The 24194-nt window shown below is 42.8% G+C and overlaps 1 protein-coding gene across 1 annotated transcript in view; it reads left to right on the top strand.

The window, feature by feature from the left end:
- The window catches only part of LOC124041818 (contactin-associated protein-like 2), a 73353-nt gene that overhangs the window by 22083 nt on the left and 27076 nt on the right, over nucleotides 1–24194 (top strand). The window contains exons 4-17 of the mRNA XM_046359869.1: nucleotides 318–465; nucleotides 1660–1863; nucleotides 2293–2477; nucleotides 5383–5526; nucleotides 6753–7011; nucleotides 7297–7446; nucleotides 7920–8082; nucleotides 14633–14739; nucleotides 14992–15111; nucleotides 15495–15610; nucleotides 15950–16034; nucleotides 18714–18870; nucleotides 19065–19192; nucleotides 19278–19448. Of these exons, the coding sequence (XP_046215825.1) occupies nucleotides 318–465; nucleotides 1660–1863; nucleotides 2293–2477; nucleotides 5383–5526; nucleotides 6753–7011; nucleotides 7297–7446; nucleotides 7920–8082; nucleotides 14633–14739; nucleotides 14992–15111; nucleotides 15495–15610; nucleotides 15950–16034; nucleotides 18714–18870; nucleotides 19065–19192; nucleotides 19278–19448 (2137 nt within the window). The remainder of the gene's footprint in view (nucleotides 1–317; nucleotides 466–1659; nucleotides 1864–2292; nucleotides 2478–5382; nucleotides 5527–6752; nucleotides 7012–7296; nucleotides 7447–7919; nucleotides 8083–14632; nucleotides 14740–14991; nucleotides 15112–15494; nucleotides 15611–15949; nucleotides 16035–18713; nucleotides 18871–19064; nucleotides 19193–19277; nucleotides 19449–24194) is intronic.

Here is a 24194-nt window from a genome sequence, read left to right as displayed (position 1 = left end):
TCAGCACGACAATGCCCCTGTGCACAAAGCAAGGTCCATTTGGAAATTGTTTTTCGAGATCGGTGTGGAAGAACTTGACTGGCCTGCACAGAGCCCTGATCTCAACTCCATCAAACACCTTTGGGATGAATTGAAACGCAGAGTGCAAGCCAGGCCTAATCGCCCAACATCAGTCCGCAACCTCACTAATGCTCTTGTGGCTGAATTGAAGCAAGTCCACATACTGTTGGCCATGTAGTGTACCTACTCAATAAAAAATGAAAAGCTAGGCTTCAGGATATGGAACCTAAATATCCTGTTTTTGTTTGCTTGTCCAGGCATTTTCTGGCAACTCCAACAGTGAGAGTGTGGTCCGCCATGATCTGCAGCATGCAGTCATAACACGCTACGTGCGCATCATCCCACTGGAGTGGAGCGAAGAGGGGAGGATTGGCCTGCGAGTGGAGGTCTATGGCTGTTCTTACTGTGAGTGAATAGCAACATCCATGCACAATCTCATGCTACTGTATTAGTTTATTGCAATCCTTTATTAACCAGCGAAATGGAACATGGAATCTCTGAACAAGGAGCATGGATAAAGGAATCTCTGAACAAGGAGCATGGAACAAGGAATCTCTTTGAAAACTGACTTTAATGCGTGCAGTTCGGATCATTTCTGTATGATGAAAATATTAGAATAATCAGGTGTTGGCCAAAATGGGTTTATTTAATATGTAAGACTGAAGGTTTCATTATCTTGGTATCATATGTCATATTTGTCAGGGGAGCGTATTAATATGATCAGTAAAATACATGAATTGAGTTGAAATAATTAGATTACTGCTCTCCATGCCAACAGCCAAATTCACAGCTACAGGTTTTTGATAGAGTAGGAGATAGAGAACAGCTAGTTTACCTTGGCTGGTTTCTGTTGTTACCATGTACCACAGAAAAACAAGCTTGACTGATCAATTCCCTCCTTCAAAGCGTGCGCATGCCACGCTTTAAAAAGTCCCCAGCCACACAGCCCTTTGCTGTATCCATCTTATTCTGTATTACACGCTGTTGAATCTGATAGACAGGAAAAGCTGACCGTGAGAAACTTGTTTGCCCTCGTCCTTGACCAGTCCAGTTCCCCGTGGCACTTGTCCTTACTTACTGCATATACTCCATCCACAACCCTAAGATTGAACAGCAAATAGATGTAACCGATCAGGGCCCTCTCCTGCCACCTCGCCGATAGGGCTGGCTTACAGGACTGTCAGTGTTCTGAGCCCCCTGACCGCTTAAATCAGGGTAAAAAGATGAAAGCACCTTTGAAAGGAGAGAGTTGCCGCAGGGTGATATCACAATGCCGCCATGCTGCTGTCTAGGCACGTAAGCTGGCACATCTCAACAGACAGAATAGTCTTTGCAGCCAGGGTTATATGTCTTAGAGCATTTGAGTCATTTCTCCCTCAGTTGTTCTGTTCCTCCAATTATAAACAGAGAAATACGTATAAGCTGCCTCACTTTTTTACATCGCTTGTGATTGCAGTAGGTGATCTCTAAAGGACTTGTTTTTTCTTCTTAACACCCCTCTAACACATCCTGTGAATAGCCTTGACATATGACAGTAGAGGTACAGTAATTGAGGGAATATTAAGCTCTGTATCCGTTATCACCATTCGGTGACCTCAGGGGCGGATGTGATCAACTTCGAAGGCCAGGGTGTGATCTCCTACCGCTTCAAGATGAAGAAGATGAAGATTTTGAAGGATGTCATCTCCCTGAAGTTTAAGACCACAGCCAGTAACGGTGTGCTCCTGCACGGGGAAGGACAGCAAGGAGACTATATTAGCCTGGAGCTGAAGAGATCCAAGCTACTGCTCATGATCAACCTGGGTAATGGACCATTTCCAATCCTGTCTATGGGATAGCTGTGTGCATCCAAAATGGCACCCTATTCCATATTTAGTCCTCTACTTTTGACCAAATGCAGTGCACAATATAAGGAACAGGGTGCTTTTTGGGACGCACACCTAGTGTAATATAATCGCTGATAATTTAGCTTCTTGTGGTGGCTACTTAGGTCAGTTGATAAAACTTGATAAAATTCCTGAGTATTTCCTAATATGACTGGCCCTTATGCATTATGCATTATACTTCTATTTCTTTTTGATGGATTTGAATATTGGTTGTTGTCAACAAGATAATTATTTATCACAGTAGCACTATTTTTATCTCACTATGTCAGCCTGTTGTTTATAGGAACATTTTCCCCTTAAGCATTTTGTTAATAAAGTTGATCTGTTTATGACTTGTAAACTTCAGGCAGCAATCAGTACGGCTCCATCCTCGGACACACCTCTGTGACAAGTGGAAGTTTATTGGATGATGACCACTGGCACTCCGTAATTATCGAGCGTTTCCGACGGAATGTCAACTTTACCCTGGATCGCCACACACAGCACTTCCGCACCAACGGGGAATTTGATCATCTTGACCTGGACTACGAGGTAGGCTACAGTTATGTTGGATATTGTCTCAGTGATTCCTCCCATCGCATCCCTCCCTATCAGGGTTGTGGTCATTTCAATTTCAATTCCAGTCAAATCAGGAAGTACACAGAAATTCCAGTACTCTTCAATGTTTTTCAATGAGGAAAAATGTGGAATTGGAATTTGGTTTACTTTCTGAATTGACTGGAATTGGAATGGAATTGACCCCAACCCTGGTTTATATATACATTTTGCAATATATACATTTTGCAATGTACATATTGTCTTAGTTCATTTCTTAATCCCTTCCTATAGAGTTGTATGTGTTGTCTATGTTCCTCTCTTCGCATCCCTCCCTACATTATGTAGTTGTATTGTATATCTCAAAATTATTGACACCATTGATAAAGATGCAAAAATGACTATAAAATAAATACTTCAAATACTGAGCTATATTGTATGCTCTGAAAATGTATATTATTTTATAATAATACAGCTGCTCAAGAGAAGGTATTTTGTTTAACAAGTAATTATTGACATCCCTGTTTTCAATACCTTTCAATACTTCACCTTGCGAGGATAATGGCATTGAGCCTTTTTCTAAAATGTTTTATGAGTTGGAGAACACATTGGGAGGGATATTGGACCATTTCTCCTTACAGAATCCCTCCAGATCCTTGATATCTTTCGTTTGTGCTTACGGACTGCCCTGTTCAATTCAAACCACAGGTTTTCAAAGGGTTTCAAGTCTGGAGACTGAATTAGCCATTGCAAAATGTTGATTTTATGGCCAATTAACCATTTCTTTGTGGATTTTGATGTGTGCTTGGGGCTATTACATTGCTTTAAGATCCACTTGAGGCCAAGTTTCAGCCTCCTATTAGAGGCAACCAGCTTTTTGGCTTAAATGTCCTGGTACTGGGTAAAGATCATGATGCTGTTGACCTTAACAAGGGCCCCAGGATAATAGTTACAACTGAAGACACTTTACATAATATATGCCGGATGTGATTAAGTACATAATATATACCGGATGTGATTAAGTACTATCTATCCAGATGTAATATATATCAAATACATATATTTTTGCTATGTAACTACTGTGTAAAAAAAAGTGAAATGTATGTCAAATGTATGTAGAATGTACACTACCACTCAAAGGTTTGGGTCCATTTAGAAATGTCCTTGTTTTTGAAAGACAGTAATTTTTTTGTCCATTAAAATAACATAAAATTGATCAGAAATACAGTGTAGACATTGTTAATGTTGTAAATGACTATTATAGCTGGAAACGGCAGATTTTTAAAAATGGAATACCTACATAGGCGCACAGAGGCCCATTTATCAGCAACAATCACTCCTGTGTTCCAATGGCACATTGTGTTAGCTAATCCAAGTTTATAATTTTACACGGCTAATTGATCATTCGAAAACCCGTTTGCAGTTATATTAGCACAGCTGAAAACTGTTGTGCTGATTTGGATTAGCTAACACCACATGCCATTGGAACACAGGAGTGATGGTTGCTGATAATGGGCCTCTGTAAGCCTATGTAGATATTCCATTTAAAAATTAACAATGTCTACGCTGTATTTCTGATCAATTTGATGTTATTTTAATGGACAAAAATGTGATTTTCTTTCAAAAACAAGGACATTTCTAAGTGACCGGTAGTGTAAATGTACCAAAAAAGAAAAAGCTGTAAAAACCAAGTTATTTTTGTCCTCCAAAGAGGGGGGTTGTGGATGGAAGCAAAATAGGCCCGTAACATCAAAGATCCACCACCATATTTTACAGTAGATATGGGGTTCTTTTCTGCTCATATATTCTAATTTCGACACCAAACCCACCACTGGTGTGCACGGCTAAAGAAATCTACTTTCTTGTCATCCAACGAATGTAAACGGCTGGAGTTTTCTAAACGGCATTGGCATGGATTGGAACTGGTGCTTTGGTCGGATGTCATGAAAATAGAGCTCTTTGGCCAAAAACCTGGTTGCCTCTGCCAGGCTGAAACTTGGCCACAAGTAGATCTTCCAGCAAACAAGAGCCCCAAGCACACATCAAAAACCACAAAGAAGTGGTTAATTGGCCACAAAATCAACATTTTGCAATGGCCATCTCAGTCTCCGTAATGATCTAAGATCCCTCCCAATGTGTTTTCCAACTCGTTAAACATTTTAGAAAACGTCTCAGTGCCATTATCCTCGTAAGGTGCGGTTTTGAAAGTTATTAAAACAGGGTTGTCAGTCATTTTGATCCCTACCTTTTGGAGGGAAAAAAGTATTACTTGTTAAACAAAATGGTTTTCTCTTGAGAAATTGTATTTGTATAAAATAATATACTTTTGCAATTTCTTTGGCATAAACTAAAGCTTGAATTGATTTTTTTACAGTCGTTTTTGCTAAACTTCATAAAGGGTATCAATAATTTCGGACCACACTGTATATTGCTTATTCTCTTCATCCCTACATATGTATTGTATATTGTCCTGGTTCATTTCCTCACATCCCGCCCTATCTCTATGAGAGTTCCGGTGAGTCATTTTACTCGGAAGTCTGTGTGAAGATGTGTTAGTTCACGGATGCTAAGTCAGAGCAAGCCCTCTGTACTGCGGCTCCCCTGTGATTACAGAACTTAACTTTTAGGTTTGTCTGTGTAATTATCAGTGTGCGATACTGAAGGAAATTACTTTGCCTCCGCAAGGAAGGAGAGGGAAAAAACACAACACCATACACTCATTATAAAGTGGAGATTAATGCAATCAGGCACAAGTGAAAACCAATATATTCCCTGAAGGGATATATGCTGCTGTATTGATTTGATTCAAAGCGACAAATGGCTCTGAGATGTGGCTCCTGCTGCCGAGCCTCTTCAACTAAAACTTGACCCCATTTCCGCTTCTCCTTCCTGTGTCCTCCAGATCAGCTTTGGAGGCATGCCTGTCTCTGCCAAGCCCAGCTCGGGAGGCAGGGAGAACTTTGTTGGTTGCATGGAGGGCATCACCTACAACGGAGATAACATTACCAACCTGGTCAAGAGAAAGAAAATTGATACTTCAAGTTTTGTAAGAACATTTCTGTCATTTTTTGTATACCTGAGTGTCATCTTTACTACTTGGTTTGTGATTCACTAGTATACCTTGAAAACATAAACGTTAGGAACAGCCATGTATTTGTGATTACCTATTTGGAAAGGCTAGTGACACAACACCTCACTGCAATACAATTCAATATAATTTGCCTTTTTCACTGAGGCGCTAATAAAACAGGCTTTAGTGCATCTATAAATCACACTCCTAGAAAAAAAAGGTGATATCTAGAACCTAAAATGGTTCTTTGGCTGTCCCCATAGGAGACCCCTTTGAAGAACCATTTTTGGTTCCAGGTAGAACTCTTTTGGGTTCCGTGAAGAACCCTTTCCACAGAGGGTTCTACATGGAACCCAAAGGGGTTCTACTTGAAACCAAAAAGGGTTATCCTATAGGGACAGCCGAACCCTTTTTTCTATGAGTGCAGAAGTGAAGAAACTCTTACCTTGTGGTGATGATGTCGGAAAACAAATACATTTCTTAGAAGTAATATGCTGAATAAAAGAGTATTCCATGCAATGGGATTGAACCCAATAAATGTGTCAAGCTTCAGAAGCCCTCAGTATAGGGTTTAAAACAATTACTGCTCTGTTGTCAATGGTGTGTGATGGTGTGTGAGCCATTACTGCACTAAAGTATGGATCTAACCATTGTTATTGATTTCACTTCTTATGTGCCTCTTAGCCCTGTTTTTTTCTGTGAGCAAATGGGTTTACCAAACTGTGGGATATCCACAAAGTTTCTTGGTGTTGGATTGCATGCTTTGCTTTCAGCACAAGTAGAGGGAGAAAGATCAGCGTTTGATGAGGAGAGCAGATGAAAACGGTTTTAGTCAAGTGCTGTATGATGAGTGTTTTTCTGTGTTGGAAATAATGCAGGCGCTTGCATTTTCCAATGCATTAAACCCCAACAATTACATCTAAAAAGCACTTTAGGTTTTCTGATGTATCTCTTATGCAAAATATATGCTAACCAGAGGAGGCTGCTGCAAAGAGTTATAGGAGGTTGGGCTCCTTGTAATGGCTGGAATGGAATAAATGGCTCATGTCAATGAGCCTGTCCTCCTATAGCTCCCCCCGCCAGCCTCCACTGATGCTAACTATATTTATATGGTTGTGCTAATGTTGTGAGTTTAAATCAAGAGGGAAAGCTGCCTTAAGTTGTATAACTGTTTGCTGTCATACTTTCTATCCCCCTTACAGAGGAACCTGACGTTCTCCTGCAGTGAGACGCACTCCTTCCCTGTGTTCTTCAACGCCACCAGCTTCCTGCGTCTCCCGGGGCTGCAGGACAGCGACACCCTGTCGGTCAGCCTGTCCTTCCGGACGTGGAACCCCAGCGGCCTGCTCTTCTACACGGCCCTGGCTGATGGCGTGGTGGAGGTGGGCCTCACAGAGGGAAAAGTCACTGTCTACATCAACGTCGCCCAGAAGAAAAACACACGTATAGACATCTCCTCAGGTATGGTCTAGTTAGTACGGCCATGCTGGCTAATGCACTAAAGTAGACGTGTTCATTTAGACCAAAGACCCTCCCTTCATTAATTCATTCTCTCAATCAATTTGGGGAGGCCCTCCCCATGAAGGTCTTCCGTAGCTGAAGCTCAGTCTGTTAGGCCCTGTGTTCTCAGTCTTTCTCTGAATTTCAAGTTGTTTTTCTGATGTTTCAGTAATTGCTGTTGTCTGCTCATCACCCACCTTGACTGATTCATAAAGCCATATTGTTCTGTCTGTGGTCTCTGTTCAGGTTCGGGGCTCAACGACGGCCAGTGGCACAACGTCTACCTCCATGCTCTGGAGAACTACGCCATGCTGACCATTGATGGTGACGAGGCATCCACTGTCAGAACGGTCATTCCCATTCAGATCAGAACAGGGGGACAATACTACTTTGGAGGTACTTACAGAGATGGCTTATAACAGAGCCATATACAGTACATGTATCTCTGTACCGGTATATGGCTCTGCTGTATAATGTATAAGCCCTTGTTATGGGCTTTGGCACATACTTATTCATTATTACATTTCCCTTAATTCAGTCTGACAAACACTATTGTGATTTGTTGATTGCACATGTTTTTTATGTGTTTGATGGCAGGCTTTGTCATTAAATCCTCTTTGTTACTTTTGATTGGTTGCCTTTTTGTTGTCGTTGTGTTTTGATTGCCTTTGAAGTACTGTAGTTGCCTTTAAGAGGGTCTATTAAATATTGAATGAAAGCTCCATAATATTTAAACCAAAACAAAATGCTTATATAATTCATGTTGCTTAATACCTGAACTGTGTCTCGAAACTTTACTTTTCAAACAGAAAGCGCAGTCTTGACCATATGAAAAACTTTTGTACCCTTTTCCTGTTGTCCTCCTGTAGGCTACTTCCTGCGTACCAACACGCCCCCTGCCCAGCGCTCTTTCCAGGGCTGTATGCAGCTGATCCACGTGGACGACCAGCTCGCTGACCTGGTGGCTGTAGAGCAAGGCAACATGGGAACCTTTGAGAATGTCAGCCTGGATATGTGTGCCATCATAGACAGGTAATATTGTATACCATTTATACCATTCCCTTGCTTAGCTGACTTATTCAAACCAGACTTTTTTCTTTGCTGTTGATCATGAAAGTAAAAGTATAAATGCGTGCTATAACCTTACCTGAGGGGCTACGCATGCTTCTTGGGCATGCGTCGCACTGTCTATTCAAAAAGGCAGCACGGGTCCCACCAACTGCACCATCGTGTGGACCGAGAGGCTTTGTCTCTCAGTGAGAGGTGAGTATCGGGTATAAGTATGAAGACCAAGCAGGCGTCTCACACAGAGAAAATGAAAAGGAAAATGCCACACACTGCTGTTCATGCTCCCAGGTGATTTTATTGATACGTTTCGACCCCTTAGGTCTCACACAGGGACACAGCGAGAGGCGGGGATCAGCGGATCACACAAGGCTTTGGTATAGGATGTCTTAGTGTGCAATCTCTGTGTTCCTGCTGGTAAATGCACGCGTACACAAGCACACAGCCACACAGGCGCACATCCCCAAAGCTAAGCTCATTAAAACCATGAAGTGGAAAAGCACTGCTCCTCCTGAGATATGGAAATGCAATTTCACTGAAAGGTTACTCAAAATATGGATATGCGCTAACATTCTTATCCGGATAAACTAATTAAATTCATTCTCACAGTATGTGGGTTCACTCCAACACATGGTTCTGGTTCATAAATGGAATCTTATCTCTGTTTCTTATTCTCCGCTAGTGATTAGGAGTCAAACTGTATATCCCATTAATCCAACCTTATGTTCCGGAATTGTTAACGACTCCATTTGAAATATCAGAGTAAGACATTTTCAGAAAAGTTAAAGACAGTCATGCGGATTTGTTTTCATCTTCAAGTTGGAATCCGTTGCGGTGAAACTGCCACGTCTGTTTGCGATATTACAAAGACATTACTTCAAACAACAAACACTGTTTGAGACAATCATTGCACATCACTGCACATGCAATAGAACAGCAGAGTGTGAATATATATATATATATATTACGTTGCTCAATGCTCATATCCTCCTTTTCAAAAACAAAAACAAATCAATAATAAAAGAGCATGTGACGCTGTTTCGCCTAATGCGGATCTCAGCTTTACCATCAGACGTCAAATCAAACTTGATTATTATTCTAGGGAGATTTGTGTAGTATGTATGTATGATAGATCCATTTATGGTTGAATACTCTTGATGTGTGGTTCATTTGGCTTATGTATTTGTCACGTTCTGACCTTAATTATTTTGTTATGTCTTTGTTTTAGTATGGTCAGGGCGTGAGGTGGGTGGGTTGTCTATGTTAGTTTTTCTATGATTTGCTATTTTTGTGTTTGGCCTGGTATGGTTCTCAATCAGAGGCAGCTGTCAATCGTTTTCCCTGATTGAGAACCATATTTAGGGAGCCTGTTTTCTATTGTGTGTCGTGGGTGATTATTTTCTGTTCTGTGTTTTATTTCACCGTTCAGGACTGTTTTTTTTGTCGTGTTTTGCTGTTTTGTTCGAGTATTCGCTTTCATTAAAAGGCATAATGAATACTTACCACTCTGCACCTTGGTCCTCCTCTCTTTCTCCCAACGACGAACGTTACAGAATCACCCACCACCAAAGGACCGAGCAGCGTGGTAAGGAGCAGCGCTATCTGGAGGAGGTTACAACATGGGACGAAATAGAGAGGTGGCCGGTCGACCCAGGGAGAGTGCCGGAGCCCGCCTGGGATTCTCTGGAACAATGTGAGGAGGGATACCGGAGAATGGAGTTGGCACGGCGGTCAAGGAAGCCCGAGAGGCAGCCCCAAAAATGTATTGAGGGGGGCACACGGGGAGTGTGGCTAAGTCAGGTAGGAGACCTGAGCCAACTCCCCGTGCTTACCGTGGAGAGAGGTGGACCGGGCAGGCACAGTGTTATGCCGTGAGGTGCACGGTGTCCCCGGGTGCGCAGGCATAGCCCGGTGCGGTATATAGCAGCGCTTCGTATCGGCCGGGCTAGAGTGGGCATCGAGCCAGGTGCCATGAATCCGGCTCAGCGCATCTGGTCTCCAGTGCGTCTCCGGGGTACATGACACCAGCCCTACGCATGGTGTCCCTGGTTCGCCAGCACAGCCCAGTGCGAGCTATTCCACCTCGCCGCACTGGCCTGGCTACGGGGAGCATTCAGCCAGGTAGGGTTGGGCAGGCTTGGTGCTCGAGTGCTCCAGTGCACCATAATCGTTCCAGTCTATCCGGTGCCACCTCCATGCACCAGCCCTCCGGTGGCAGCCCCCGCACCAGTCAGGAGCTGCCAGAGCCATCCGTCAGTCAGGAGCTGCCAGGGCCGTCCGTCAGCCAGGAGCTGCCGGAATCGCCCGTCACGGCGTTGCTGCCGGAATCGCCCTTCTCCGGTGCTGCCGGAGTCTCCCGCCTGTCCGGTGCTGCCGGAGTCTCCCGTCTGTCCGGTGCTGCCGGAGTCTCCCGTCCATTCGGGACCCGTGGCTAGGGTCCCCAGTCCGAGGTTGGCGGCGAGGGTCACCGCTCTAAAGAGGCCACGGAGGCGGGCTAAGAGCCGGACAAGGACTATGGTGGAGTGGGGTCCATGTCCCGCGCCAGAGCCGCCACCGCGCACAGACACCCACCCAGACCCTCCCCTACAGGTTCAGGTTTTGTGGCCGGAGTCCACACCTTTGTGGGGGGTACTGTCACGTTGTGACCTTAGTTCTTTTGTTATGTCTTTGTTTTAGTATGATCAGGGCGTGAGTTGGGTGTGTTGTCTATGTTAGTTTTTCTATGATTAGCTATTTCTGTGTTTGGCCTGTAATAGATCTCAATCAGAGGCAGCTGTCAATCGTTGTCCCTGATTGAGAACCATATTTAGGGAGCCTGTTTTGTATTGTGTTTCGTGGGTGATTATTTTCTGTTCTGTGTTTTATTTCACCGTTCAGGACTGTTTCGTTTATCGTGTTTTGTTCGAGTATTTGTTTTCATTAAAAGTCATGATGAAATATTTACCACGCTGCACCTTGGTCCTCCTCTCTTTCTCCCAACGATGAACCATACAGTATTATGTTAACGCTAATCCGATACACCAGAATTTTTCTCGTATTAAATAAAAATAAATGCATATTTACAGAATTGTGGTGATGATATCCTCAGTCCAAACAATGCTACCAGGGGGAATTCAACTACCGTCAATTGGAACTTCATGTTACTACAGCCCTTTGATCACACCAGCAGGTTTAATACTTTTAACGTTGGGCATCTGGGGAGACACTGTGACCGACACATAGGTGTAGGGGGTCCCTGACCTGGAAATGAACTAGTACAGTGATGAAGTGATAGACCCTACCATTCACCACACTGTGGTATCAAATATAAAGTACCAGGCAAAGGTTTGGACACACCGACTCATTCCAGGTATTGTGTACTATTTTCTACATTGTAGAATAATAGTGAATACATCAAAACTATGAAATCCCACATATGGAATCATGTAGTAACCAAAAAAGTGTTAAACAAATAAAAATACACTTTATATTTGTCACAGCCGTCAAAAGAAGTGGACCAAGGTGCAACGTGGTGAGCGTACATTTTCCTTTTTATTTCCAAATGTCGCCAACAAAAAACAAACGAAAAAACAACCCTGAAGCTTACAGGGCATTAGTGCCACAAACAAAGTCAACTACCCACAAAGACAGGTGGGATAAAGGGCTGCCTAAGTATGGTTCCCAATCAGAGACAACGATAGACAGCTGTCCCTGATTGAGAACCATACCCGGCCAAAACACAGGAATACAAACATAGAAAATAGAACATAGAATGCCCACCCCAAATCACACCCTGACCTAAACAAATTGACAAATATGACAGCTCTCTAAGGTCAGGGTGTGACAATATTTGAAATTTTTCAAAGTAGCCACCCTTTGCCTTGGTGACAGCTTTGCACATTCTTGGTATTCAGCCAGCTTCATGAGTTAGTCACCTGGAATGCATTTAAATTAACAGGTGTGCCTTATTAGAAGTTAATTTGTGGAATTGCTTTCCTTAATGCATTTGGGCCTATCAGTTGTGTTGTGACAAGGTAGAGGTGGTATACAGAAGATAGCTCTATTTGGTAAAAGACCAAGTACATATTATGTCAAAAACAGCTCAAATAAGCAAAGAGAAATGACAGTACATCATTTTTTTAAGACATGAAAGTCAGTCAATATGGAAAATTTCAAGAACTATACGTTTCTTCAAGTGCCGTCGCAAGAACCATCCAGCGCTATGATGAAACTAGCTCTCTTGAAGACCGCCACAGGAAAGGAAGACCCAGAGTTCATTAGAGTTAACAGCACCTCAGATTTCAGCCCAAATAAATGCTTCACAGAGTTCAAGTAACAGACAGTAACAGATCTCAACATGAACTGTTCAGATGAGACTTTGTGAATCAGGCCTTCAGGGTCGAATTTTTGCGAAAGAAAACACCAGTAAAGGACACCAATAAGAATAAGAGACTTGCTTGTGCCAAGAAACATCAGCAATGGACATTAGACCGGTGGAAATCTGTCCAATTTGTTCCATCCGCAGTGCTTTTTTGAAATGCAGAGTAGGTGAACGGAGGATCTCTGCATGTGTGGTTCCCACCATGAAGCATGGAGGAGGAGGTGTGATGGTGTGGGGGTGCATTGCTGGTGACGCTGTCTGTGATTTATTTTGAATTCAAGGCACATTTAACCAGCATGGCTACCACATCATTCTGCAGCGATACACCATCCCATGTGGTTTGCGCTCAGTGGGATTATCATTTGTTTTTCAACAGGACAATGACCCAACAGACCTCCAGGCTGTGGAACGGCTATTTGACCTGGAATGAGAGTGATGGAGTGCTGTATCAGATGACCTGGTGTAACGTCTGCTTCCAACTCACACTCTCCAACACATAGATCCCCTGAACCCAGCTCACTCTCCAGATCCCAATCACCTGAATTCTGATCACCTGTTCACACACCTGTATTCCATTTACATACAGTATTTAGTTCAGTTCTTTGCACCCCATCATTGTGAGGTATTGTTTGTTTTTGTACATATACTATTCGAAGCTCTGTTTATTTCTGTGTTAGTCCTCACGTGTATCATAGTTTTTGGCCATCCTCACTAACGAAGCCGTTTTGCCTATTCCCTACCTGTACTTTTTCCTATCATCAACCTCTTGCCTGATCTCCTGGACTACGATATTAGCCTTTTCCCTGCCTGTACTGTTACTTTTTTGGAGTCCCTTTGTATGACCTTCTGCCTGCCCCTGGACACAGCTACCTGCTTCCTCCTGTGGTCCTTTACTAATAAACACCTGTTGCACCCTGCGCTTGAAACCAGCACTCTGTCCCCCATCGTACTCATTACACCTAGTGTCATGACTTCTGCCAAAGTCGATGCGGTTTTCTAGCCATCGCCAATCCATTTTTCATTTTCCATTTGTCTTGTCTTGTTTTCCCACACACCTGGTTCTCATTTCCCTCATTATGTGTTGTGTATTTAACCCTCTGTTTCCCTCATGTCTTTGTGTGGTATTATTTATTCTGTTTCATGTATTGCGTACATTAGTCTGTTGCACTGGGTTATGTTAACCCGTATTGTTATTTCCTGTTCACTTTACCGTGTGCTTTTGGTTCGCTAAAATAATTGGCTCCGTTGGCTACACCATATCTGCTCTCCTGCACCTGACTCCTTTACAACTATTTATGCATACCTGACACCTGGCCTCCACAATCACCCGACCTCAACCCAGTTGAGATTGTTTGGGATGAGTTGGACCGCAGAGTGAAGAATCAAGAATATAAAAAATATTTTGATTTGTTTAACACTTTTTTGGTTACTTTGTGATTCCATATGTGTCATTTCCTTAGTTTTGATGTCTTCACTATTATTCTACAATGTGGAAAAAAGTAAAAAATAAAGAAAAACCCTTGAATGAGTAGGTGTGTCCAAACTTTTGACTGGTACTGTACATGGAAAAAAAGGTCACAAACCTCCTCACAGCTGTGTGGGTTGGCTGATTACTGTCACAACACAGAGACACCACAGTGATATTTAACCCCAGTTGTCTCACTAAGGTCAGCATATTTCAATTAGACAGCACTTCTTCGCCATGTGAATATGATTTGAAGAAGTACCAAATGTATGCAGCCTCAAATTAATTTGTTTTTGAGGGTAGATGATATTTGCAGGATGCACACTACGAAAGTTATTATCCCTACAATCTTTTCTGTCCAATCTGTACAGATGTAGGATCTTAATTTGATCACTCTGTTGTCGGAGAATGTGTAATATATTTGAGGTTTAAAAAGGCTTCTGATGTTTGTCATTTATTTTTTAAAATTTCATACTTAATTTTCCCTTATGAAAATTCCCCTACAAAATTGTTCATTAATTATAATCCACATAAGAATTCACATTTCCTGTTGCAGCAGGATTATTTTCCTGCTGTAGCAGACTGGCTCAAATTATGATCCTACATCTGTAGTTTCACAAATGTCAAAGTAGTTCAATTATCGGTCACTTCTGCTACTTCATCATGTGATCTACCCCCCCCCCCCCCCCCAGATGTGTCCCTAACCACTGTGAACATGGAGGCCGCTGCACTCAGACCTGGGACAGTTTCAGGTGCTCCTGCAATGGGACAGGCTACACTGGGGCTACATGCCATACCTGTAAGTATCCTCCTCAGCCTATCAAGTCATCTTCATACAGTATATGGACATCTTCATCTATGATCTCTCATTATTCATACCCTCAGGGACCCATCTGAAACATCAGTTACATTTTTGCACATTCACCTCACTGACATTAAAACCACATGGGGAAACTCCTGGATTTATAATGATGAATAAGTAATTCTGCTGTAACGTAAACTCCATAATACATGTGGTTTCCTCTCTCGCGTGTGAATTCTTCTTCTCCAGCCGTGTATGAACAGTCCTGTGAGGAATACAAACATCTTGGTAAAACATCTGGCACGTACTGGATCGACCCTGATGGGAGTGGTCCCGTAGGCCCCTTCAAAGTCAACTGCAACATGACTGGTAAGAGCACAGTACCTCCCAAGCCTACCAAACAGAAAATCCACTTAACCATTATGGCATCAGATGATTTTGTCCCATCCGAGCAGGCAAATCTGGTTGAAATTATATCATTATAACCAGAATACAACAAAATCTGGTGTTTGGTTGTAATTTGGGGTGGTAGGTAACCTAGACCTTAGAGAGGCGGGCCAGCAACCGGAGGACTTCAATTTTCTGTGGACTGCAAGGAAAATGGATCAATAAAGTATTGTTCTTCTTCTGGTTGTAGTAACGTCATGGCAACCAGTTTTGACCACTGGGATAGCTGACCTACATTTTGTTCCTCTCCTGTAAATATTGGTCACGCTGACTGGTTTTTGATGGTGTTGTTGACTATGTTGCAGAGGACAAGGTGTGGACTACAGTGAGAAACAACCTGTCTCCCCAGACCTCAGTGAGTGGCTCAGACTTGGAGAGGAAGGCTTTGCTGCAGCTCAACTACAACATGTCCACAGAGCAGGTGACCTTACTACCTTATGACCCTATGACATCATCACCCATTCATGATGGAACCAGCTCAATGGAAAAGAAACATGGATTTTATGGGCAGGTTTAACGGACACAAAGTCTAGTTTTGGACAGAACCATGCTCAATGGAGAAACTCCATGGTTATTTTTTTGTGTTGAGATACCAGCCCTATGTGTATTTTAAAAGTTACTGTCGAAGGCACTAGCTAGCTACATTGTTTATTAAAGATGTTCTCTCAGTGTATTTTCACTCAGCTCTGCTACGATCCCTCAATTACTAAATGTTATGCATTCTGCTTTGCTCAAGCCCTGTTTTCTCTCCCTGTGACAGGTGACAGCCATCACGAGCAGTGCAGAGTACTGTGAACAGCATGTAGCCTACGCCTGTCGAATGTCTCGACTGCTCAATAACCCAGGTAAAGAGGACTTTGTGTGTTTTTTGGTGTTTGTATGTGTTTTTGTGTGCTCATATGTATATCTGAGAAAAGGATCTGTTTCTAAAGGGAAATACTATTATTTCCAACAAAGACACACTAATTTATGCATTTGCAGAAATAATATGCCAAGAATATGCCGTCTTCTCTTTTCCCTTCCCAGTGTTTGTTTTTGATGAATGTTCATTTAAGTGTTGTCAGATTGTATAGCAGATGGTTATTAGCATTTGGGCGACAAATCTAGAATATTCTTATCTATTTTATTTGGCAAGTGTTTCACTTGATGAGAAGGCAAGCAGGCGTACATTAGATAGCGTCACAGTAGTTGTCATCCCTTTGTCATTACTCACAGAAGAGAGCCAAGCGCTTATTGCAGTGGCTCTCTTCCCATCTCATGGAAAAGAGGAATACTATCTGTGGCAACTGGAACTGTTTCATTCCCTCAAGCCAACTACAGGAAATATTACAACTGAAATTCCATGACACCCACAGAAACCCAAAGGCTCTTCAGTGTCTTCCAACAATCTAGTGTTGTTTTGTTTGCTTTTTTTAACCTTGGTTCCATCTCATCTGGTGCTATCAAGTGACAGCCGTTCCCCCTGAGGGTCTATAGAGTTCTGAGGTTATCAGAAGCATGACATCATTTTCTGGAATTTTTCAAGCTGTTTAAAGGCACAATCAACTTAGTGTATGTAAACTTCTGACCCACTGGAATTGCGATACCGTGAACTGTATGACCAGCATAACAAGTTTTCATCAAATCCTTTGGATGTGTTAGGATCTGAGACAATGGTCGGACTGACTAGAGATGTTGACAGATAAAACCCACACATCATTCGTGTTCTGGTGAGCTCTGTACACCTCGCAGCTCGACAGCTGTTTAGCATGGTGAAAGGGAGCGTGTTGGTTGGCAGCATCAGTGCGCTGAAAGAGATGAGGAGTCACACATTACTGGTCAGAAGCCTGCCTGGCTGTACTATTTCTCCCTCATTTAGTAGTCTTATTGTGTTGGCCCCAGTGGTGCACATTCAACCAGTATTGAGGAATAGAAGCCTACTCTACCTGACATTATCCCCTTGCTGGTGTGCCTCTCCCCTCTCACTCAACGGGGGGACGCTTGGGGCAGCAGGGTAGCCTAGTGGTTAGAGCGTTGGACTAGTAACCGGAAGGTTGCAAGTTCAAACCCCCAAGCTGACAAGGTACAAATCTGTCGTTTTGCCCCTGAACAGGCAGTTAACCCACTGTTCCTAGGCCGTCATTGAAAATAAGAATTTGTTCTTAACTGACTTGCCTAGTTAAATAATGGTAAAATAAATATCCAGGGAGTCCACACTGCTCCCCCAATCTTGCTCCACTCTCTCTATCCAGCCTCCTCTCTCCATCCAACCCCCTTTCTCTGTGTGTGTGTCCTTCCTCTCTCTCTCCATATCCCACTCTCTCCCATGCATGTGGGGACCTGTGTGGAACATAGGTACCTCGCAGGAAACAACCAGTGTAACAGCCTTTGTTCTTTCCCTGGAGCCTCACCACCTCACTATGTGTCCCCCTGGCTATTACTGAAACAATTTTGGGAGATATCTAGGAAGGCGTGTGTGATGAACAGACCACCCCAGCTGCTATAAACCGCAGACGCATTATCCTTCCAATATTATTTCCCCATTGATGTAAACACTGCATAAATGTTTCACCGTCCCCTTTGATAATGTACTACAAACCTATTATTATTTTTCATTCAATTATTATTTGTCATTCACTGGAGGGCAATTTTTGCCAGGTGCTGCTGATAAGTAACAATGACAAGATGGAAAGTGCCTAATCGTTTGGCTGTAATTAAATAACACTTTCTTGTCTTTTGAAAATTACTGTAAACATTGTTTTAACATTTTTTTTATGTTTTCCCACTGCTTATTGTTATGGCAGACATGACCATTGTCTGATTATTCAGAAAAATATGAAAATATTTCAAGCGCATAATTCACATTGTAAACAGCAAAACACAAGAGTGCTTTTAAAAGTTTCTAGAGATGATGCAGGAGTCAGGACACAACACAAGGATGGTGGAGATGTTGAAGAAGAACAAACGCCCTGGGGAGTGTTTGCCTTGATAAATGATCTTGTTTGTCCATCTATAGAACAGACATTTCCACTTGATGTGATTCCTCACACCAGTTATTTTCCCATTCCCTAGAGCGAGTCATTTTTTATTACCTGGGTTGCTGAATAAGACTATCTGTCTGTGCTGCTGTTGGTGCGGGGGTGAAACGGGGTGAATAGCTGATTAATAGACCACATAGCTTCTCTCAATCAATAAAAAGTAAAGTGTCAAACGGAGTGAGGGAAACGGATCATCTGGTAACGCTTGTACTGTACATAAGGATCTATAAATACTGTAGGCTTGTACGTAGCCGTTTTATGGCATCTGACCTATTCATACAATATGCATCAATAGACCCATCTCAACTTTAATGCTATTTTGTCATGAAAGATTGACATCAACAAAGGTAGCAATGTGTTATTTGTATGCCAGTAGAAGAGTAAATGAAACAGCTTAGACTATGGTCATTTGTTTAGATATACACAAATAATGTAGCATCATGCTTATGTATTGAGTATTTTGTTGTTTTGGTATATTCTGTGCTGATTCATGCTGTTATTTTGCAGCTGGGTCCCCATTCACATGGTGGGTTGGCAGGGCCAATGAGAGGCATTATTACTGGGGTGGTTCAGGACCAGGGATCCAGAAGTGTGCCTGTGGAATCGAAAGGAACTGCACCGACCCCAAGTACTACTGCAACTGTGACGCTGACCAAACGCGGTGGTGAGTGACTCCACTCTGAACAACACTAGAGATGAAATGCTACCGTATGGAAACTTAAGCTAGATCTAGTTATCCTGAAATGTATCAAGTAATACATTGTAACATTGTCTTTGTGCTACAATCTTACTGTTGTGCCTTTTGTAGTGAAAATTCTACTCTGTATTTCATATAGTTTTGTGATGTATTTTTTTTAGGAGAGAGGACGCTGGTCTCCTGGTGTATAAAGACCATCTGCCTGTGAGTCAGGTGGTAGTTGGTGACACTAACCGTGCTGGCTCTGAGGCTAAGCTGACTGTGGGTCCACTGCGTTGTCAAGGAGATGGTGAGTTTGTTATCATTTCCACAACTTAGAATGCTTATCAGTAATGTACACAGGCAGTTATTCTTGTTTCCTGTCTGTTTCCCAGGTAACTACTGGAACGCAGCATCCTTCAACACGCCTGCATCATACCTGCACTTCCCTACCTTCCAAGGGGAGACCAGTGCTGACATCTCTTTCTATTTCAAGACTTCCTCCTCTTATGGCGTCTTTCTGGAGAACCTTGGCAATGCTGACTTCATCCGCCTGGAGCTAAAAGGTGAGTGTACTACTACTCAGTAACAGGTCGATATACACTACCTGTAGACCTGTATTATGGATGTGTGTGCAGTTCAGTATCAAAGCTCTACCTCCACATCTGAAAAAAAACTTACCATTACAATATATAATGTATAGATACAGTATAAATTCAGTGGTTTTGGACAGTGTTAGTGAGGCTTATTCACAGTAGATATCGACCTAGACATTCCACTAAGACTTTCCTCTAAGTCAAAAAGGATCATGTCTATCTTGCAGCCACAAAACAAGAATCTCTTGTTCCTACTAAAAAACAAACCACCAGCCACTAAGCAAGTGTCATGTTCCATGAGAGCTACTGTAAAACAACATTCAGTTCTTAATAAATCTCCAGGGTCAGCTCTTGGGGACTGTAACAAGATAGTAGATTGAATTTTGGGGCACCAGTGTGTGTGTACTGTAGAGTCGGAGAACATGTTAGAAGACCAACCCTAGGGCTCTCCATAAAGGCTGCCATTGATCTCATCGATTGCAGGCCGTACTTCTTTCATTTTGTCATCAGATATTAAACTTTAGCGCTTTAGAAATGGCTGGAAGTCAGTATTAACTTAAAGTTCACCAGCACAGTGGGATCCCTGTTTGGAAATGGTATTGTTAGATCAAATTGGTTTCCAGTGACATTTAAGCATGATTTTTGAGCTGGTGGGGAGCAGTTTCCTTCCGCTGGGAAAGATCAATGGTCAGAAATATCTTTGAGCTGCTTCCATCGCCTCAGGCCCCATTTGTTATTGTTTCTGACCCTTTTTCTCTGGCAGATTTCAAGCTTTACTGACGCCATTTTTTGGTGCCATGAGTTGACAGTATTTGAGCAGTATTATTACAGTGATTCAGTTGCTCTGAAGAAACAGTGTCTTTCGTTAGAGACACTGACAGAAAATATTCTGTAAAAAACATTTCATATTTAATAGTTTCCCCCCATTTGAATATTCACAAGGTACAGTATTAGTCTGCCAAGAGAAATGGATTTACTAAGCCCCTTGTAAGCTGTTGTATTTTAAATACTTTTTCACTCAAAACTCTAGAGTACCGTTATGCATTAGAATTTCTCTTTAGAGCTTGGCAATGGCAGTTGTTTTAATGAGACTTGGCCCCCCTCCAAAATTCTTCTCTGAGCTTCAGGAGGTTCTCTGCCAGTCCTGCAGGCCGAGCATCTGCTCTGAACAGGTGGATCTATGATTGACAGGGCTCCCCTATGTCATCTCCACAGCTTCAGTACATGCTCTGAATGGAGAACAAATGTAATCAGACAGCTCCCTTCAATATAGATCTATTGAGTCGGTTGGGAAATCAAATCAAAGAATGATTCTCCCAATGAAAGGTGGTCAAGGGTGAGACCCCTGGTTAGTGGAAAGCGCTCAATTACAATCCCTGTGAAATCTCATTACTCGATGGTAACCTGGATCTCTGTGATTGATGTGGATTAAACAATCAGAAAGGATGTTGACTGATTACAGACAGGTTGTCGGTATGTGACGTTTGTCTCGGTGGAATTGGACTCAACAGGGGGTATGATGACACTTGTCAGCAGTGTTTCAATGAAGTAAATGACTATTGACAGAGGGGAAAATGAGCAAACTGTGCCGCTGTGAAGAGATCTATCTCACTACTGGAGTATTTGTCTGCCTTACGCATTTCTAGGTGTCATGGTCTGATAGGTACTTGTCAAAAACCCATCTAGAAAATTTTACATTTTTCAGAGCTATAAATGCAATATTGTCAGTCTTTCATGTTTCAAATCATCATGATACCAGCAACAATATTTCAAGGCCTCCGACATTTCAAAGTGTAAATTGAATGCCAGCTTACTTCACATTCATTGAAAAGTCAATACTGTTATGTAAGCAGACCAAGGTTATTATAGTAAACAAAAACTGAAACTAAAAATGAAAACCTATAATCATAACCAATATAGTAAACCAAAATCAAATACTGTAATGAACAAACCTGTTTGAAAAACTAAAACTATGCTGAAACTATTATCTTTGACTCCAAAACGAAATAAAATCAAATAAAAACCATCATGAATTATGTTTCGTTTTATACTGACCAAAAATATGAACACAACATGTAAAGTGTTGGTCCTGTGTTTCATGAGATTAAATAAAAGATCCCAGAAATGTTCCATACGCACTTAAAGCGTATTTCTCTGCAGAAATGTGTTTATATCCCTGTTAGTGAGCATTCTCATTTACCAAGATAATCTATCCACCTAATAGGTGTGGCATATCAAGAATCTGATTAAACAGCATGGTCATTAGACAGGTGCACCTTGTGCTGTGGACAATAAAAGGCCACTCTAGAATTTGCAGTTTTGTCACACAACAAAATACAACAATGCAACAGATGTCTCAAGTTTGTCTCAAGTTTTTAAGGTTCGTGCAATTGGCATGCTGACTGCAGGAATGTCCACCAGAGCTGTTGCCAGATCATTTAAATATTAATTTAATCGTTACCATATGCCACCTCCAACATCGTTTTAGACAATTTGGCAGTACGTCCCAACCAGCCTCACAACTGCAGACCACATGTAACCACGCCAGCCCAGGACCTCCAAATCTGGCTTCTTCACCTGCGGGATCGTCTCAGACCAGCAACACAGACAGCTGATGAAACTGTGGGCTTGCACAACTGAAGAATTTTTGCAGAATCTGTCAGAATCCGTCTCACGGAAGCTCATCTGCATGCTCATCGTCCTCGCCAAGGTCTTGACCTGACTGCAGTTAGGCGTCGTAACTGACTTCGGTGGGCAAATGCTCACCTTCGTTGGCCACAGGTACGCTGTTCTCTTCACAGATTAATCCTGGTTTCAACTGTACCGGGCAGATGGCAGACAGCGTGTATGGCATCGTGTGGGCGAGGGGTTTGCTGATGTCAACATTGTAAACAGAGTGCCCCATGGTGTCGAGGGGTTTTTGGTGTGGGCAGGCATAAGCTATGGACAACGAACACTATTTCATTTTATCGATGGCAATTTGAATGCACAGAAATTCCGTGACGAGATCATAAGGTCCATTGTCGTGCCATTCATCCGCTGCTATTACCTCGTGTTTCAGCATGATAGTGCATGGCCCCATATCGCAATAATATGTACACAATTCCTGGAAGCTGAAAATGTCCCCGTTCTTCCATTGCCTGCATACTCAAACATGTCATCCATTGAGAATGTTTGGGATGCTCTGGATCTATGCTGGCGACAGCGTGTTCCAGTTCCCGACAATATCTAGCAACTTGGCACAGCCATTTAAGAGAAGTGGGACAACATTCCACAGGCCACAATCAACAGCCTCTATGTGAAGGATATGTGTCACTCTGCATTAAATTCTCTGGAAAAAGCTCTGGTGGACATTTCTGCAGTCAGCATGCAAATTGCACACTCCCTCGAAACTTGAGACATCTGTGCTGTCGTACCAAGCAAAAAGGCAGTAACTGCTCATTTGGTCAAAAATTAGTTACTGTGTAACAAGTGCACTGAGAGTCGGGAAGCAAGTACAGGGAGAAGCTGTTTTAATAAATAAACAAAACAATTAACACGAAACACAATGCACCAACATGAAACAGAGTCAATAACACCTGAGGAAAGAACCAAGGGGAGTGACAGATATAGGGAAGATAATCAAGGAGGTGATGGATTCCAGGTGAGTGTCATGAGGCGCTGGTGCTCTTGATGATGGTGACAGGTGTGTAGGATAATCAGCAGCCTGATGACCTAGAGCCCAGAGAGGGAGTATACGTGGCAGTACCCCCTCCCTGACGTGCAGCTCCAGCCGCAGGATGCCAACAAAGGGGACGAACCCGGGATCAAGAGCGGACCAGTCACCCTTGCTGAAGCGCGGGAACCTGTCGAGCCAGGCTGGGGCGCGGGAACCTGTCAAGCCGGCTGGGGCACGGGAACCTGTCGAGCCGCCTGGGGGCGTGGGAACGTGTCGAGCCGACTGGGGTGCGGGAACCTGTCGATCCGGCTGGGGCGCGGGAATCTGACAGACCGGCTGATGCATGAGAGCCTGGCGAGCCGGCGGAGGCATGAAAGCCTGTGCGCCTCTCGGACTGAAGTCATTTACACTGACACACAAAAGAAAAAAACACTCCCTGATGCTTCCCATAGGTGAGGTGATAATCTGTAATGATGGGGCGGTGAGTCGGAAGCAGGTGCAACGTTTTAATAAAACAACAAAACCAAGAACATGACACTAACATAAGGCAGACCGCCGATACACAAAAACAATATCAACTGGAGAGTGCCATATAAAGGGGAGGAAATTATGAAGGTAATGGAGTCCAGGTGTGCATAATGATTCACAGGTACACGTAATGATGAGTGCTAGGTGTGCGTAATGATGAATCCCAGGACCGGTGGTTAGTAACCTTAAATACTTGTTTAATCATGTGGACAAGTATCCTGCCTCTATTGCATTGTGTTTTAGAGAAAATTGGGGTCATGTTAGCAGTAACTGCATAATGTAACTGTGAAACCAAGGTAAATAAAAGCAATTTTTCTCAGTTCCATGCTATGAGCAGTTATTGACTTTTTGCTTGCTAGGGCAGTGTGGTATTGTGTTGTGTGACAAAACTGTCCCCAGTACAAGGTGCACCTGTGTAATGATCATGCTGTATAATCAGCTTCTTGATATGCCACACCTGTCAGGTGGATGGATTATCTTGGCAAAGGAGAAATGTTCACTAACAGGTTTGTAAACAAATTTGTGCACAA

The sequence above is a fragment of the Oncorhynchus gorbuscha genome, linkage group LG08 (genome assembly GCF_021184085.1).
Source record: "Oncorhynchus gorbuscha isolate QuinsamMale2020 ecotype Even-year linkage group LG08, OgorEven_v1.0, whole genome shotgun sequence".
NCBI lineage: Eukaryota > Metazoa > Chordata > Actinopteri > Salmoniformes > Salmonidae > Oncorhynchus > Oncorhynchus gorbuscha.
This window is presented reverse-complemented; position numbering and strand designations above follow the sequence as displayed.